Here is a 19,171-nt window from a genome sequence, read left to right on the forward strand (position 1 = left end):
TCAAGGGATACATTTTACAAATGTTGGTTCTGTTCATGCCTTCCTGATGTGCATCACATGCTTATTAGAATCTGTAGAAAAAATATTTGGCAACCATGAAACTTATTTGGAGACACCTATGGACTTTGACGTTTAAGCCTTATGCCTAGTCTCTCCTCCTATTTTTAATTTATGGCAAATGCAAAAATAAGTGGAAAATGAAAAGCAAGAGAGTAATCCAGGCAGTATTTATCTTATTTTGTAAATAATGCAGCCATTCACCCCTCCTCCACACTGAAAAGATTAAAGTTCTTAGACAGCAGGGACTGTTTGTCTTCATCCAGATGTTAATTTGATGACTGATGAAGGGATGAAATTAGTGTGCTTAAACCAAGTCAAATGTGACTTTCAGTAATTGGCATCTGTGTCCCAAGAACTTCCCCTTTCTCTTTTAGCTCAGGAACAGGTGACGGCTCAATGCAGAGAGGGTTTTTCTACTTCTCACTCGACTTGTCTCTGCTCTTGATTGAACTCCAAAGTCTCTAGTTTCACCTTGCCTACTGAGCTCTGGTCTTAGAGACCACATTAAAAAACTGAATCAATCAATCGAATACTCAACAAGTATTTATCACCTATTATATGCCAGGCCCTATGCTAGGTGTTGGGGATACAAAGTCAATGTCTGAAACTATTCATACTGGTAAGCAGAAGGCACTGAGAGTGTCTTCTCCAGATTATGGAAACTCTTTTGAGATAATCACAGAGTTGGAGACATTGGTGTGCTGGTAAATATTTGACAACAAGCTCTCCACACACATTAAACACACACACACACACATATGTGTATATATATATATGTGTGTGTGTGTGTGTGTGTGTATATGTATGTATGTATGACTTTTCAGATTACTGGATTATTAACACTTTCTTTTATCTTTTCCTTAAATGTAGACAATGAACAAGAACCATAAATAAAGCCCTCCTTTGTAGCATTACTAATTTCTAAGGCATAAATATCCATTCTGACACCTTTAACAATCAGCTACCTGCGGTAGGAACCGGTTCTGGCACACCCTTGTTGGGAGCGATTAGAGAGGTCAGAAAGAGCTGATTAAAGAAATCAAATCCAGATGAGTGATACCAACAGCGTCCTTCTGGTCTGTGTCTGGTAATGATAACTGTCATTACTGATTTATATGGAAGCCTCAATCAGAGAAACCTCACGCACAGCAATGAAGAGATTTTTGTCACCATTTTGGGGGGTGGGGGTGGGGAGAGGAAGGAATGCACTGTGATTTCATTACTATAGGGAACTTCCACTAAAGAAACTCCTTTCATCAAAGCAAATTGGTATGTGCTTTGCAATTTATAGATATGGTTACCTTGGACACATTGAAAGGTTGTGACTTGCCCAGGGTCCCACAGAATGTGGCTGTCATAGGCAGGACTTAAACCTACATCTTCCTGACTCTTCTTCCATTTCATCAGAGAGCTGAAAGCCGCCTCTCAATTCTGTCACATGGTCCATCACACCACATCATACCGCACTGTCAAGTGTTGATATAATTGGCCAAAAAAGAAGACCAGAAATCAAGGTCAGCATGTCCTTTAGGAGATTGGAAGCAAGGCACTTAACCCCAATTGCCTTGCCTTCTCCACTCCAAAAAAAAAAAAAGAAAAAAAAGATTGGAAGCTCATCCTGTCTCTAAATCCTCTAGAGGCCCTTACTGGAAAAACAAGGCCCAAGGACAGAGGAACGTATTATTTATCAGTACTGTTGGGATTTGGAAGCCTGCTTGGGCCGACTTCCTGGTTTCTGCCCTAAAGTCATTAATAACCTTCAACTGTTTGTATGGAAAGAAGGTTTGAGATTAGTTTCCCTTTTCAGTTTGTGGGTCTCACTCCGAATCAAGATGATTATGGCTGTAGGAAACACTCACAAGTCATAGTCCAAATGGAGGCCATGTTGGAGGCCTAACTCCATTAAGAAGAAAAGCATGTTCTCAGTGTGTGTTTCTGTGTATATGTTTGCAAGTATACATGTGAGATGCAATGTAATGTGAGCTGTTTGTGGGTTGTGGTTGATGGAGGTAATGGGATACGTTGGAAAGAAGGCTGGATTTGGTGTCAGGTGGCCTGGGATTGGAATCCTAGCTCTGCCACTTACTTCCTGTGTGAACTCAGGTTAGTTATGTAGCCTCTCTGGGTCTCAGTTTTCTCATCTGTGAAATGAGAGGGTTTGAGTAGATGACCTATCAGGTACTTTCAAGCTCAAATTTATAATCCTAAAATTGTTTGCTGTGTAAGTACCCATGTGGCTCTTGCTTTTTTTCATTCAGGCAGTGGAATTAACTTTTGCTTATTAGCTGTGTGACCCTGGGCAAGTCATTTAACCTCTTTTTTTGGCCTCAGTTTCCTCATCTGTAAAATGGGCATCTACCTGGAAGGGTTGTTGTGAGGATCAAATGAAAAAATAATTGTAAAGCACTTAGCACAGTGCTTGACACATAGAAAATGATATATAAATGTTGGCTACTATTATTATTAATATACAGTTCAAACTGCAGCTGCCTTTTTAACAGGGTGATAGACTTGGGTGAGGTGGCCAATGAAGAGACAGTTTTTACGTATATCTTATTTTTAAATCATCTTTCCTTCAATTTTTATTATTATGATTAAACAATTCTGCAAAGTACTAACATCTTGCCACATAATTAAATTATCTTCTAATCATTATTAATTATATACATAGTTTTTCCATAGTTAAAAGTGGTGTGTTGCTATTTTATAATCTCACAAGATGTGTCAAGATTTTATTAAGAATTTTTCATCTGTATTTTACAAATGAGATTGGTCTTTTCCTTATTTTTTGAGGAGGAAATGTTTTTCTTTTTTACATACTCTTTTACTCAGTTTTACTCTGTTTAGTAAATACCCAGATGCGTATATATGTATACATACATATGTGTGTATATATATAATATAATGTGAATCTATATGTATTTTCCTATACATATATGTTTCTTTTTTCCTTGATAGTATTTTAATTTTTTCCAATTATATGTAAAGATAGCTTTCAACATTCATTTTTGTAAAATTTTGAGATCCTAATTTTTCTCCCTCCCTTTCTCCCCTCTCCCATCTCCAAGGCAGCAAGCAATTTGATATAGGTTATACATGTACAATCATGTTAAACATATTACCACATTAGTCATATTGTGAAAGAAGAATCAGAAAAAAAGGGAAAAAAACACAAGAAATAAAAAAGAAAAAGTGAAAACAGTATGCTTCCATCTGCATTCAGACTCCATAGTTCTTTCCCTAGATGTGGATAGCGTTTTCTATCATGAGTCTTTTGGAATTGTCTTGGATCATTATATTGCTGAGAAGAACAAAGTCAATCATAGTTGATCATTGCACAATGTTGCTGTTACTGTATACAATGTTCTCCTGGTTCTGCTCATTTCACTCAGCACTAGTTCATGTAAGTCTTTTCCAGGTTTTTCTGAAATCTGCTTGTTCATCATCTCTTAAAGCACAAGAGCATTCCAATATGCCACATTCCAGATGCCACAACTTGTTCACCCATTCCTCAGTTGATGTGCATTGAGGGAGACATATTATGCACATAGTTCCGAGAAGGGTTGAATTTGGGAAATATGACTCTAACTGACATCCTTCTCTCTAAGAAGAGTACAGATGTTGATATAACCTTCACTGGAGTAATAGGATTTCCATCCCTTTTCTCTCCTTACAGGTTGGTATTGCCTTAGGGTTCTTGGTTCCTCCTCTTTTGGTACCCAACATCCAGGACCGGGAAGAACTTGCCTACCACATCAGCATTATGTTCTACCTGACCGGAGCTGTGGCTTCCTTTCTCTTCATCCTTGTCATCTTCAGTAAGTATATGAGGCCTAACCTAGAAGGAGTTGGTCCAAAAGATCTCCCTCTGAGGTGTGGAACTGTTGGTAGAGAGTTGTGAGCTTAGCTCCCAGAGTGTCACAACCTGGATCTCAGACTCTCTGAGAAGAAATTGCTCCATTTACTGAGGAAGCATTGATAGCAAGGTGACAATAGCCCTGAACAGTCAACAAGCATTTCTTAAACACCTGCTATATGCCAGGAATAGTGTGGACTTGGCTTCAAACCTCAGAGTCTCTATTTGTCTAATTGATCATGCCAAATACTGGAATGATTTGCTGGTGGATGGTTTCTGTCTTCTGCCTTCAGCATTGTTCTCAACCTCCCTTCAGAATGGAAAATAGTCCTCCCTTCCTTGTTAGCACTAAGTTTAGATTTAGTGGTTTTGATGCAGTTTGGGGTTGCTGGGAATACTGAAATGTCAGGGTATGGGTGCGGGGGAAGGGAGGTTTCCTCCTGGAAAGAATTCAAGCACTCAAGCATTCTTTCAGTCAAAGTAGTAAGGTTTATTGTAAGGCCTGTGGAGCAGGCTAGATTTCTAGAGAATCTGCAACTTGATGGGGATGAGACTGATACTTGTATACAAAAAAGGAACAGTGAAAAGATCTGGATGGGATTAAGGAGTGGTAAGCATCCTCTGATGGGCCAGGTGAGGGAGAGTGAAAGGAGTTAAGTGGTCTAGAGTAGGAAAGAGAGGCTGTGAAAGGAGGCCAGTGATCTGGGCTGCTGAAATGTATGGGAAAATTTAGGAACTGAGTAGCTTTCAAAGACATGGTCTTTTCCTTTTTTGGGGTCCAGGTCCTATTACCCCATCATTTTGGCAGCGCATTATTAATAAGCTCTTAAGAAATGCTTGTCAATACGGGGGTTTGGGTCACAGACTTCTTAGGCTAGTACAAATGATGAAGTCTTATTTAAATTCTGTTCTCATACATGTTTCTTTCTCTTGATTGCCAGTGGAGCCTTTGGCAATAGAACAGATTTAAGGAGATTGGACACCAAGGAAAAGTTGTTTCAAAGGATTATAAATTAAGAGTTGGAAGGGACTTGAGAGGTTATCCAGACCAGAGATATCAAACTTGTGGCTTGATGGACATCTGGGGACGGGGGGGAGAAGGAAGAGATCCTTCTGAGGTAGTGAACCCCTGGGGTTGTCTATTCACAAATTGATGACTGTCTATATTTTCATTTGATGGGTGGAAAGCAAAATTAGAGCCAAAAAGCAAGTGTCAGATCTTCAATGTCAAATTTCCCTGCAGTTATTTCCAGATTCTGACATTTTCAGCATACAGACAGCAGTTGGCAATTACTGACGTTTCTGGGGTTTTTTGTTTTTTTATTTTGTTTGTTCTTACCAAGCACTGGTGAAAATGGTTGAGTAAAGAGCTTAGAAATCTAGACAGAATTCTGATGTGGAATGCCTTAAACCTCATTGCTACTTGTCCTTACAGAGACCTGTGGTGTTGCCCTGTGTTTATTCCCATACTTAAAGGGGAAGTGAGGTGGATCACACAATGGTGGGTGGAAAGTTAGCTGAGACTTTCCTGGAGAGTGAGAAACCTGAACTTTGAAGTCAGCCTTTCTAGGTAAAAGGTCAGCTCTGATCTTCTAAAAGAGAGTACATTCTTGTTTTCCAGGGTTTCCTCTTACTCCAGATAAACTTTAGAGATAATTCAGGGTTATGTTTGAGAGTTGAGAGGGAGGGATGCTAATGATTTTTATTAGGAAGGGTCAAGGTTAAATTGTTTATACACAGCTAATCATTTTCACTGAATGGATTAAGCCAAATAACTGCTGACTTTAAAAAAAAAAGTAAATAAAATTAGTGGCTTGACTGGGTTGAATGACTAGACCTAATTACCTAATTCAGTCAGTGCTCCATTGTTTTGGTTAGTGGAGAGAAGGAGAGAAGAGAAGGAAGCTAGAGTTTAGATAGATAAACTAGACCAATTATTAAGGTTTATTATGTTTAGAACTAGTTCTAAGAAATGGCCAATACAAATGAAAGCAAGACAGTGCCTGCCATCAAGGAATTTATCTTCTAATGAGGGGGATTACATATAAAGGAGTGCTGGAAAAAGGGTTGCAGTATGTGAAGGGTACCCTTGCTAGATAAAGTATAGTGAGAAAAGCACAGGAAGGGTAGGGCTGAAGAAGGAAGAAATAGATGGTGAACTGTTTTGCATTCACCCCATCCTGTTGCTTTGGAAGATAAACATTTAGGATTCTTTATTAAAATTCCTTTTAGATCCTTTCTGAGGCAAATATTGCATCCTGTTAATGAGCAACTTCTTCAGAGAATTAATGCCAAGTACTCTTGCTTTTGCTTTCTTTGCTTCTTATATGGGTATTTGGGTGGCACAGTGGATAGAGTGTTGGACATCGATTCAGAAAAACCTGAGTTCAAATCCTGCCTTAGACTCTTACTAGTTATATGATCCTGGGGAAAGTCAATTAACTTCAGTCTGCCTTGGTTTCCCAATCTGCAAAATAAGGAAGATAATATCACCTACCCCCCAGGATTGTTGTGGGGATAAAATGAGATAATATTTGTAAAGTGCTTTGCAAACCTTAGAGCGCTATAAAAATGCTTGCTATTATTATTATACATTTTCACTTTGGAGCTTTGCAATTTCCTCATGGTTTTCTGGTATGTTATCTTGCTGCTTATCCCTGGAATTCTCAGTTCTCCAAACTGTTGCATCTGTACCTGCAAATTGGGATGAATTATTAACCACAGAGAACACTCAGGAAGCAGGAAGCAGTGAGGAGTTGCTTCAGGGGGTAGGCTCTCGGGAACCCTTCCAGAACTAAACTTTATGCTCATTCTGTTCCTTGGATGAGGCAGCTCTCGTTTGCCTGCCAATTTCAGCTTCCATGAGATGGTGTGGCTTTAAGGAACTGGTTCAATCAGTTTATGAAGTGACTATATATAAATATATTTATTAAGTAAAAAAGACATTTATTGAGTTAATGTTGCATGTAACACACTGTTCTGGACTCTAAGGATGCAAAAATTAGAAATGATATAGTCCCTGCCCTCCAGGAACTTATAATCTTCTAGGGGAAAACATGATGTGTATACAAGTATCATACAAGGTAGAAGGACAGAACAGAGAGCTGCTTTCCACTGGGAAAATCATCGAGGTTAGCTTCACGAAGGTGGTCATACCTGAATTATAAAAGAAAGAATGGATTTTAATAGACAGAGCTATGAAGGGAATATAGGTAATGAGTATGAATAGATAGAAGTGGAAGAGTTTAGGGCATAATTAGGGAGTACCTGGTGGTCCTTGATGACTGGAATGTGTATAGAGAGCGTGAAAGGGAGTAGGGCAAAATAAGATAAGAGAGATAGGCTGGAGCAGGTTCCCTACCCCTGAGCTGGAGGATAGATTGTGGAGGGCCTTAAATATTAAGCTAAGGCATTGTGTTTCATCTATAGCTGCTAAACATTATGTGTGGGTTACTGACTTGTTCATTCTTTTCTTATTTAAAAGTATTCAGGGAGAAGCCCAAATATCCCCCAAGCCATGCCCAGCACTTGAGCCAAAGGATGGAAGTAAATAAGGCTGCTTATTTTAAATCCATTGGTCGGCTGATGAAGAACCAAAATTTTCTGCTACTCTTGATCAGCTATGGTAAGGTTTAAAGATAATCATGCAATCTACATCTTCCACCCAATCAAAATCCTGCTAGTTGTTGTCTGTAAACCTCCAGGTCATTCCCCTCTCTTTCTCAAGGAATGCAATACATGGCTCACAATATTTCTCTCGTTCCCAAGTCCTGCCTTTACAGTAGGGAATTTAAACACATACATTGATAATCCTTCAACCACCTTAACCTCCCAATGCTTTAAACTACTTATTTTCCATGACCTTTATTCCACCTCAGCCACACATAAAGATGGCCACACCTTTGATCTTACCATCATCTACCAATGTACTGCCTCCAGGTCCACAAACTCTGAAATTCCCTTATCTGATCACAGTCTATTGACTTTCTATCTCTCTCCTTGCTTCTAATACTAAAATCTGATCTTTGCCTACACCATGACCATTTAATCACTTTATCCCTCAGTTCTCATCACCTCCACATTAGCAACACTCTCCTCCTTTCCCCATTCTGACCTCTTGGTGAACTCATTCAGAACTCTATTCTGTCCTATTTAGAGTCTCTTGCCCCTTTATCATATTCCAGATTGTGCTCTGACAAGCCTCATCCCTAGAGCACTCCCATGACTCTCTGCCTTTTCTTCTACACACGTGCTGCTGAATGAAGGTAGAAAAAAATCATGCAACTATTTTGACTAGCTCCACCACAGACTTGTGTTACATAACCTCAACTGGGCCCTCAATGCTGCTAGGAAGTCCTAATTAATTCACTACAGAGATTCTTCCAAACTTTTTCATTCCTTCTCAAGCATCTCTCTCTACCTCTGACCTCTCAGCTTAGAACTTTTCCTCATATTTTACTCAAAAAATTGAGGCTCCTCATATCAGATTGCATGCTGTCTTGGGAGTTAGGAGAGGGAAGGGGAGAAAATGTGGATCTCAAAAGCTTGTGGGACTGAATGCTGTAAACTAAAAATAAATAATTTTTTAAAAAAAATTGAGGCTCTTTTCTGAGAGCTCCCTCTTCTCCCCTCCTAATTATTGAAATGCCTTCTGCCACTATTTCTTCCTTCACTCCTGTCTCACATGAAGAGGTGGTCCTCTACCTGGACAAGTGATCCCGTTGTATCCTCTCATCCAGCAGATTGCTTTGGCATTTTCCCACTCTCATTTATGTTCATTCTCCCCCGTCTCCTGACTACTTCCTCCTTGCCTACAACCATGCCCATGCCTCGCCCATTCTCAAAAAATCCTCATTTGGTTCTGTTTTTTTTCTACTTCTTCTGGCCGTGCCTTCGCTTTCTTCTCACTCTCTTCTTTACTCTTTATTGTACTTTATCATCCAACCAAAATTGCTCTCTCTAAAGTTGTCAGTGATCTCTTAATTGCCAGATCCAATAGCCTTTTCTCAATTGTTGATCACCCTCTTCTCCTTGACGCTCTCTTCTTTCTAGGTTTCTGCAATGCTGCATTCTCCTGTTTCTGCTGTCTTTCTGACCACTCCTCAGTCCCCTTTGCTAGATCTTCATTAAGGACATGCCCATTAACTCTGGGTATCCCACAGGGCTCTGACTTCAGCTGTCTTCTCTTCTTCCTCTACGCTGTTTCACTTGGTGATCTCATCAGCTCCCCCAGATTCAATTATCATCACTATGATGATGATTCTCAAATTTACTTATCTCTGCTGATTGCCAGTCTTAAATCTCCAACTTGAACTCAACATGTCCAAAACTGAACTCATTATCTTTCCCCCCAGACCTTTACCTCTTTAAACTTCCTTGTTAATGTCTAGGGCATTACCATCCTCTCAGTACCCCAGGCTCGAAGCCTGGGTGTCATCCTCCACTGTTCACTCTCTTACCCCCATATCTAATCTGCTGCAAAGGCTTGTCAGTTTTACCTTCATCATATCTCCCCCATCTCTCCCTTTTCTCCTCCAATGCTGCCACCCCCTGATGTAAGCCCTCACGTCTTCACAGCTGTCCTATTGCAATAGCCTCCTTTGTTGGTCTGCTTGTACGAGTCTCCCCACTCTAATCCAAAGTCCAACGTGATTTTTCTAGAGCATGAGTCTGATGATAACCCTATGCTAGGTAAACTCCAGTTCACGATCACCTCTAGGATCAAATGTACTATCCAGTCTTTGGTGTTCCACACTCTTCATCATCTACCTGCACACACACATCTCCCCAATCTGCCTTATACTTCACCACATATTCTTCAATCCAGTGATACTGGCCTCTTTGTTGTTCCTTGAACAAGATATTCCATCTCTCAGCTCTGGGCATTTTCACAGGCTGTATCTTAGACCTGGAATGCTCTCCCTCCTCCTCTCCATCTCCTGACTTTGTTCAAGTCCTAGTTAAAACCATAGCCTCAACCAGAAGCCTTTCTCAGTCTCTTAATTCTAGTGCCTTCCCTCTATTGATTAATTCTTGTATGTAGCTTGTTTGCACATAGTTGTTTGCACATTGTCTCCACCATTAAATTGTGCGTCCTCAAGGGCAGGTACTGTCATTTGCTTTCCTTTGTATTCCTAGCACTGAGTATGGTGCCTAGCACATAGCAGACATTTAACAAATGTTTTTTCAGTGACTGACTGACTGACTAAAGATACACAGAAGGGCATGTAAAGTGCAAATATATACAAGGCAATCACTTGCTCATATATGTTTATATGATGTATTTTGTTCCCTCTGAGTAAACATGTTAAGTTACTGAGACTGATATTTTTCCCCACACGAATAATTGACAAGTGAGATCTCCATTTTATGCTTTTCCCCAATTTAATTTTTTATTTAAAAATTATGGATATTATTTGTTTTTATATCACCTACATTGCCCAATTTATCCTTCTCTTCTTCCTCTCTTAGAGAGCCATCCCTTATAACAAAGAATAAAAACAAGGACGGAAGTAGTTCAGCAATATTAGTTAACATATCTGATTCTATCTTTAAAAAAGGTTTATTGATGTCTGGTTTTAAGCCATTATCATTTCCTGACCTACTCAATGGCTCCTTATTACCTCCAGGATTAAATATAAAATCCTCTGTTTGTAACCTGCCTCACCCCCAGCCCCACCTTCACTCCTTCCCAATCTTCTTATACCTTCCTGACTTCCACATGTCCTATGATCCAGTGATACTGGCTTCTTTGTTGTTCCTCGAATTTAAAACTCCATCTCCAGACTGGACATTTTACTTGCTGTCCCCCATGCCTGAAATGCTGCCCTTTCTCATCTCTGCCTTCTAACTTCCCTGCCATTCTTCAGATTTTTCCGTGATTTTAGTCAAGTTAACATCAAACTTTCTGCAAGAAGCCTTCCCCAGTCCTTTTGAATCTTAGTGCCTTCTCTCCAAGACAACCTCAGATTATCTCAGAGCCTCTCAATCATTCAAACAACATTTCTTAAGCACCTGGAGAAGTGATGGAAGGGACAAATTCCAAGAAAAAACAGGATCCGAAATAGAGGAGTTGGCCTTGGTAAGAAGAATCAGCTGTTGTAAGACTGGAGGGCAAAGGAGGGTAGAGTGGAATATAATGCCCAGAGTTTTGGATATTACCCTTTGGAAATTGAGGCAGCTAGGTGGCACGGTAATTAGAGCACTGGACCTGGAGTCAAGAAGATCTGAGTTAAAATCCTGCCTCAGCCACTTACTAGCTGAGTTACCCTGGCTGGGTCACTAACCCCTGGCTTACTCAGTTTCCACATCCATAAAATAAGGGTAGTGATAGCACCTACCTTCCACAGTTTTTGTGAGGACAAAATGAGAAAGAAGACTTGTAAAGCGCTTTGCAAACCTCCAAATGTCACATAAATGCCAGCTATTATTAATCCTATGTACGATCATTAAATAGCACTGATCTTCACTGACCTACACCCATTTCTATCTGAAAGATCCTAATCACTTAAACTCCACTTTTGGCCACCAAATAATTCATCTTTTCAGTCTTATCAGCTCAAGAAATGATCTAGCAAGGTATGGAAAGGTTACAATCTGTGTGAGTGGAGTTAGTGTACTGACGCAGAAGAAATAATGGGCCCTCGAAGTGATTATTTATTTTAACAAACTCTGCCTCAACCTACCAGTTTGGATGCCTCTTGAAGTCTGTCTTACAGCCACATCACAATTAGTATGAGTAATGATTTCCCTAAAGTGGCTGCATGTATTCGAATTTGCACTATTTGAAGTTATAATTGTATAAAATATGGTCATTGGTTCCAGTCCAGTGAAAATGTGCACGTGATTTTCAATAATGCAACCACTTCAGAGGATTCATTATTTGAAAGGGCTTTTACTGATGTTAACGAGCCCATTTGTGCATGATTTTCCTGGGTGCTGTACAAAGTTGGTAAAGCAGAGAAGGCTCCTGTTGGGCCCCATTCCTTCACCCGTCTTCAAGCACATGTTGGCATTGGCCTAGCTGAGTAGGAAAGGGAGTGAGGGGAAATGTAAGGTCACTTGCAGCTGCTCTACCACTCAATGATTCAAAATTTCTAAAGATTTACTTGTACCACTCACGAGTAGATCTTGTTGGGGTAGAAGGCTGAAGTGTGTGGGAACAAGCTGTTTTCTAATCTCTAATACTAGAGTTGGCTACACTGCCAGCCAGTGCTAGGGAGGACAGAGAAGTCTGTTAGAATTACATTCTTCGACTCCGCATCTCTTATTAAAAACATTTTTCCCCTTTGTGTTCCCTTAACCCTCTGTGAGTAAAAAAACAAAAACCAAACCTTTAAATTTAGTGAATCACAAAATTTTTGAGTTCCTTCATTCGTGATCTAGTCCAAATGACCCTTACAGTTAAGTCATCCTCAACTTAGTATACCCAATAGGTAGTCATCCAACCTCTGCTTGAAGGCCTCTGTTGAGAGGGAACCTCAGAATTAGGCTTAGAATAGTTCTCATCTTTAGAACATTTTCCCTGACATGGAGCCCAAATTTTCCTCTTTGCTGCTTCTCTCCATTGTTTCTGGTTCTGCCCTCTGGGTATAAGCAGAACTAGTTAAAGCTTCCTCCATAGGATAGTCCTCTGAGACATCTACAGGCTAAATATACTCAGTTCACGGACCTTGGTTGCCCACCTTTGGACAGTCTCCTGCTTTCTAAACTATTGTGCTCAGGATTGAACACAATACTTGAGATGAATTCTGACCAAGGCAGGCTAGAGGGAGGATCACTTCTGCATTCCTAGAGATTCTGCCTCTCTTAGGGCAGTCTAATGGAATCCCAATTCCAAAGCCCATTGGTATCAAGGGGACTCTATCCTCATTGGTGGAGATAAATACCCTTCCCTGAACGAGGAGAGGGGTGGAATTGGTGCAAACCTAAGAGAACTGAAGAGCTCTGCTTTCTCCCAATCTCATCAACATTTTTAGTGGGTTTTAGGAGTGGGGTTACATTCAGATCGCATTAACTTTTTTGTCCATCACATCAAACTGTTGAATTATATTGAGGTTGAAGCCCAGTAAGAGTCCCAGATCTTTTTCAGAGGAACTCTGAAATACAGACCTTCTTGATCTTTAACTTAAGTTGATTTCTTGAACTGAGTATGTCTCTACATTTCTACCTATTAAATTGCAGCTTTAGTTAAACTAGTTAAAATATATTTTATTGATTTCTTTAATTATATTTCTTTTTATTTTATGCCTACTTTCCCCAAAGTACCCCCCTCCCTTTCCTTCCAAAAGAGCCATACTTTATAACAAAGAATTTCTTTTTTAAAAAAGGAAGAGGAAAAAAATTAAGAAAACCAGCCAACACATTGTAAAAAAAATCTTGTGATATGTAATGTTCCACCCTTCACCCATAGATTCCTACCTCTGCAAAGGAGGGAAGAAACTGTGGCTAAGGCTAGACTTTCTAGTTTTGCAACATTTGGTTTCAGTGGTTTCTGGCTGCTGTTCTTCCATTTCCATTGTTGCAGTTGTGTATGTTGCTTTCTTGGGTCTGCTTACTTCACTGTGCATAAGTTCATTTAAGTCTTCCTAAAGCTCTCTGTATTCACCATATTTGTCATTTCTTACATACAGCACAGTAGTATCCCACTACAATTATGTACCAGTTTGTTTAGCCATGCCCCAATTGATGGGCAGTTTTTGCTATCACAAAAGTACTATGAATATTTGGGTATATAGGGAAACTTTTTGGGGGGTATATGACTAAGCAGTGGAATTTGAGGTCAAAGGGGATGGACATTTTATTCACTTGATTTGCATATGAATTGCATTTTATGAGATGTAAGCCAATGTTCTAGCCTAACAGTTCTCAAACTTTTTGCCTCAGGACTCCTTAACACTTTAAAAAAATTATTGAGCGGGGATAATTAGGTGGCACAATGAGTAGAGCACTGGCCCTGGAGTCAGGAGGACCTGAGTTCAAATCTGGCCTCAGACACTTGACACACTTACTAGCTGTGTGACCTTGGACAAGTCACTTAACCCCAATTGCCCTGCCTTCTCCCCTCCAAAAACATTATTGAAGGCCCCCCAAAGAGCTTTTGTTTATGTTGGTTGTATCTATTGATATTTACTATGTTAGACATTGAAATGACTCAGTATTATTTTGAAAATAGTTTTGGAGAGCAGAGCCAAGATGGCGGATGAAAAGCAGGGACTTGTGTGAGCTCCCCTCCAGGTCCCTCCAAAAACCTATAAAAAATGGCTCTGAACAAATTCTAGAATGGCAGAACCCGCAAAATAGCAGAGGGAAGCAGGGCTCCAGCCCAGGACAGCCTGGATAGTCGCTGGGTGAGGTCTATTGCACACAGAGCCGGGAGCAGAGAAGAGCAGAGCCCAGAGTGGGCGGCAGCAGGACCAACCAGACCGGGAGTGGGATGGAGCGGGCCCTAGTGCCCTGAATCAGTGAGCTGTGGCAGTTACCAGACTTCTCAACCCACAAACACCAAAGACAACAGAGAAGGTTAGTGTGAAAAGCTGTGGGCAATAGAGTGATAGGCGTTCTGCATTCGGCCACCACCCTGGTGACAGAGGGGGTGGTGTAGCTACAGAACTACAGCTGCAGTTGCTTCTGGCCCCAGGCCCACCTGGTAGAAGGAATTAAGTGGCAGATCAGAGAGGGAGTGCAGAGCCTGCTTAAGATCTGAGTCAGGTCCGGGTTGGTGGTTCTTGGGGAAGGAGGAGTGCTGGTATGGCAGAGCTGGATGTATAGAAATAGCTCTGAAAACAACAGTGCATCCCCTCAAGCTTGGAACAAAGTACTCTTTACTCCACAAGCAGTCACACCCCAGCAAAAATCTCAAGTCAAGTAAGTTGGCTGGGACATGGCCAGGCAGCGAAAATGGACTCAGATTCAGTCTCAGACTTTGGAATCTTTCTTTGGTGACAAAGAAGACCAAAACATACAGCCAGAAGAAGTCAACAAAGTCAAAGAGCCTACATCAAAAGCCTCCAAGAAAAACATGAACTGGCCTCAGGCCATGGAAGAGCTCAAAAAGGACTTGGAAAAGCAAGTTAGAGAAGTAGAGGAAAAATTGGGAAGAGAAATGAGAAGGATGTGAGAAAACCATGAAAAACAAGTCAATGACTTGCTAAAGGAGACCCCCCAAAAATGGGGAAAAATACTGAAGAAAACAGCACCTTAAAAAATAGACTAAGTCAAATGGCAAGAGCTCCAAAAAGCCAATGAGGAGAAGAATGCCTTGAAAGGCAGAATTAGCCAAATGGAAAAGGAGGTCCAAAAGACCACGGAAGAAAATACTACCTTAAAAATGAGATTGGAGCAAGTGGAAGCTAGTGACTTCATGAGAAATCAAGATATTATAAAACAGAACCAAAGGAATGAAAAAGTGGAAGACATTGTGAAATATCTCATTGGAAAAACCACTGACCTGGAAAATAGATCCAAGAGAGAGAATTTAAAAATTATTGGACTACCTGAAAGCCATGATCAGAAAAAGAGCCTAGATATCATCTTTCAAGAAATTATCAAGGAGAACTGCCCTGATATTCTAGAGCCAGAGGGTAAAATAGAAATTGAAAGAATCCACAGATCGCCTCCTCAAAAAGATCCCAAAAAGAAAACTCCTAGGAATATTGTTGCCAAATTCAAGAGCTCCCAGATCAAGGAGAAAATACTGCAAGCAGCCAGAAAGAAACAATTTGAGTATTGTGGAAACACAATCAGAATAATATAAGATCTAGCAGCTTCTACATTAAGGGATCAAAGGGCTTGGAATATGATATTCCGGAGGTCAATGGAGCTAGGATTAAAACCAAGAATCACCTACCCAGAAAAACTGAGTATCATGCTCCAAGGCAAAATACAGATTTTCAATAAAACAGGGGATTTTCAAGCTTTCTCAGTGAAAAGACCAGAGCTGAATAGAAAATTTGACTTTCAAACACAAGAATCAAGAGAAGCATGAAAAGGTAAACAAGAAAGAGAAATCATAAGGGACTTACTAAAGTTGAACTGTTTTGTTTACATTCCTACATGGAAAGATGATGTGTATAATTTATGAGACCTCAGTATTAGGGTAGCTGAAGGGAATGTGCATATATATATATATATATACATATGTGTATGTGTATGTATATATATGTATATTAGATTTTTTAAAAGATCTATGCAGGAGATGGAAGCAAGAACAGGTAATAGACCATGAATACCAAAGAGAATAGTGTCAGAAAGTGCAAAAACTGAAAATGAACTTACAATAGGGAGAGAAAAAGAGATTTCATCATATTGGATGAAAGAGGAGGATTGAAGAAAAGATAGGACCACATGGTGTGAATGGGACAATGAAACCCAACAACAGAGAGAAGGCAATCCTTCATCTTCATTTTCCTTCCGTTTTCGCTACCAAGGAGAATGACTTTGCTCTGGGGAGGCCAAAATAAAAGAGTATCTAGCTGTATATACATATATACATATATATATATAGACAGAGGGCACAGGGTGAGTTGAATATGAAGGGATGGTATCTAAAAAAATAAAATCAAATTAAGCGATGAGAAAGGAATATATTGAGAGAGGGAGAAAGGGAGAGATAGAATGGGCTAAACTATCTTGCATAAAAGTGGCAAGAAAAAGCAGTTCTGTAGGAAGGGAAGAGGGGGCAGGTGAGGGGGAATGAGTGAATCTTTCTCTCATCGGATTTGACCTGAGGAGGGAATACCATACGCACTCAATTGGGTATCTTACCCCACAGGAAAGAAGGAGGAAGAAGATAAAAAAGGGGGGATGATAGAAGAGAGGGTAGATAGGAGGAGGAAGTAATCAAAAACAAGCACTTTTGAAAAGGGACAGGGTCAAGGGAGAAAATTGGATAAACGGGGATAGGTTAGGAAGGAGCAAAATATGTCTTTCACAACAGGAGTACTGTGGAAGGGTTTTACATAATGATATGCATGTGGCCTATTTTGAATTGCTTGCCTTCTTAGGGAGGGTGGGTGGGGAGGGAAGAGGGGAGAGAAATTGGAACTCAAAGTTTTAAAAACAGTTGTTCAAAAACAAAAAATAAAAGTTTTTGCATGCAACTAGGAAAAAAAAAGAAAAAAAGAAAAAAGTTTTGATCTCATGGAGACCTTTGTAGGGGCCTCCAGGGACTTTAAGCAGTCTACAGAAAACTCTTAGAGAATTGCTACTCTAACTTGACAAGATCTTTCTGGATCCTGCCATCCCATGTGTGAGCTATCTTTCCCAGCTTTCTGTCATCTGCAGATTGGATAAATATGACCTCTGTTTTTATTCAAGATGCTGATAAATGTGTTGAATAGCACAATACCTAGGGCAGATCCCTGGGACATTCTACCGGAGATCTTTTCCCAAGTTGCCACAGAACAGTATTTCAGCTGGCTGCTCAGCTGCTTCCAAGTCCATAACATTCCACTGTCATTTATCATATATTTCCCCCCACAAGGTTAGGGTGTGATAATTTATCCAATACTTTGACACAATCTAGTTATACTATATCTACGGCATTCCACTGACCTCTCAAGTTACTAACCTTCTCAAAAAAAGAAATGCAGTTAATGTGGCATAATGTGTTCTTGACTAAAGTCATGCCCTCTCTTTGTGACCACATTTTCTTTTCTAGATGTTCATTTGCCATCTCTTTATTTGAGCTAAAATCTTTCCCAGAATTGAAGACAAGCTCATGGATACATAGCTTATAGACTGTATCTTCTTCCTTTTTTGAAAATTGAGACATCTGTTCTTCTCCTGTCTGGTGGTACCTCTCCCACCTTCCATAATCTTTAAAATATTAAAGAGTGATACAGAAATTCCATCAGTGCCTAGTCCTCATCTGGGTAGCTAGGTGATCTTTTATTTTGGCCTCCCCAGAACAAAGTCATTCTCCTTGGTAGCGAAAACGGAAGGAAAATGAAGATGAAGGATTGCCTTCTCTCTGTTGTTGGGTTTCATTGTCCCATTCACACCATGTGGTCCTATCTTTTCTTCAATCCTCCTCTTTCATCCAATATGATGAAATCTCTTTTTCTCTCCCTATTGTAAGTTCATTTTCAGTTTTTGCACTTTCTGACACTATTCTCTTTGGTATTCATGGTCTATTACCTGTTTTTGCTTCCATCTCCTGCGTAGATCTTTTAAAAAATCTAAATTGGTTGGCACGTGCTCTGTGTAGGCACACTGTTCTCTCCAGATAACTTTCCTTCCTTCTCATTAGAAATGATTCCCTTTGCATTTTCAGAATTACATTCTTGAGAGCCTCTCATCCCTCCTCAGATGACCTCTCTTTGAAAAATATTAGTCTTTGAGTCCTATCTACCTACCCTTCTTCCGAACGCTACTGTTCTCCCAAAATCACAGGTGAATGGCAAAATATGCCCTACTCTCTTCTTCATCACAAATTCTAGCATACTTCCCTCCAAGATTCCCACTGTTTTCACCCCAGCAGCAAGTTTCTCCAGGGTAGTGAAAATAAAATCCAGAATAGAATTTCACATTATTGGTTTCTCTACATTTTGAAGGGATTCCAGTCAGAAACTCTGAGGGTCTTCCCTCCCAGATTGATTCTTTTATGAAAGCAAACTAGGCCATCTTTTGCCTCAAACAAGAACCTCTATGAGTATTAGTAGGCACCGCCCCACTGGAGACCCAACTGGAACTAGCCAGTTGAACAACACAGCCCTTCCCTCCTTCCTTCCTTCCTTCCTTCCTTCCTTCCTTCCTTTCCTTCTTTCCTTCCTTCTTTCCTTCCTTCCTTCCTTCCATCCATCCATCCATCCTTCCTTCCTTCCTTCCTTCCATCCATCCTTCCTTCCTTCCATCCTTCCATCCTTCCTTCCTTCTTCCTTCTTTCCCTCCCTCCTTCCCTCTCTCCCTTACCTGCAGGTGCTCTGCCCAAAGGAAAGGAAATTTCCATTGCTGAAAACTTGCAAGAAATCTTGGGGTTTGCAAGTTAGATTTTTTTCCTTAAGGATTATGACTTAAACCCAAAGAACTCTGGCTCTCAATGATTGGCCAACAATAGGCCCCAGGCCAAGCCCCACTTGGTCATTGTTTGACTTGTTTCTAATCTATTAATTGCATACTGGATTAGTTTCTCATCTGCTGCTGTCTCTCTGCTATGCCAGCAAACTGATGATCTCTGATTTGGAGGAATGTATGGACCTCTCCCCAGATTTGCTCCCTGAAATGTAATTGGTTTAATTCATCCCTCACATAAGA

At 40.3% G+C, this 19,171-nt stretch overlaps 1 protein-coding gene across 1 annotated transcript in view; it reads left to right on the forward strand.

Moving 5' to 3' along the window:
* Positions 1 to 19,171, forward strand: part of FLVCR2 (FLVCR heme transporter 2) — an 85,229-nt gene that overhangs the window by 39,541 nt on the left and 26,517 nt on the right. Inside the window, exons 2-3 of the mRNA XM_036735644.1 lie at positions 3,737 to 3,878; positions 7,401 to 7,541. Coding sequence (XP_036591539.1) covers positions 3,737 to 3,878; positions 7,401 to 7,541 — 283 coding nt within the window. The remainder of the gene's footprint in view (positions 1 to 3,736; positions 3,879 to 7,400; positions 7,542 to 19,171) is intronic.

This window comes from Trichosurus vulpecula, chromosome 8 (assembly GCF_011100635.1).
Source record: "Trichosurus vulpecula isolate mTriVul1 chromosome 8, mTriVul1.pri, whole genome shotgun sequence".
NCBI lineage: Eukaryota > Metazoa > Chordata > Mammalia > Diprotodontia > Phalangeridae > Trichosurus > Trichosurus vulpecula.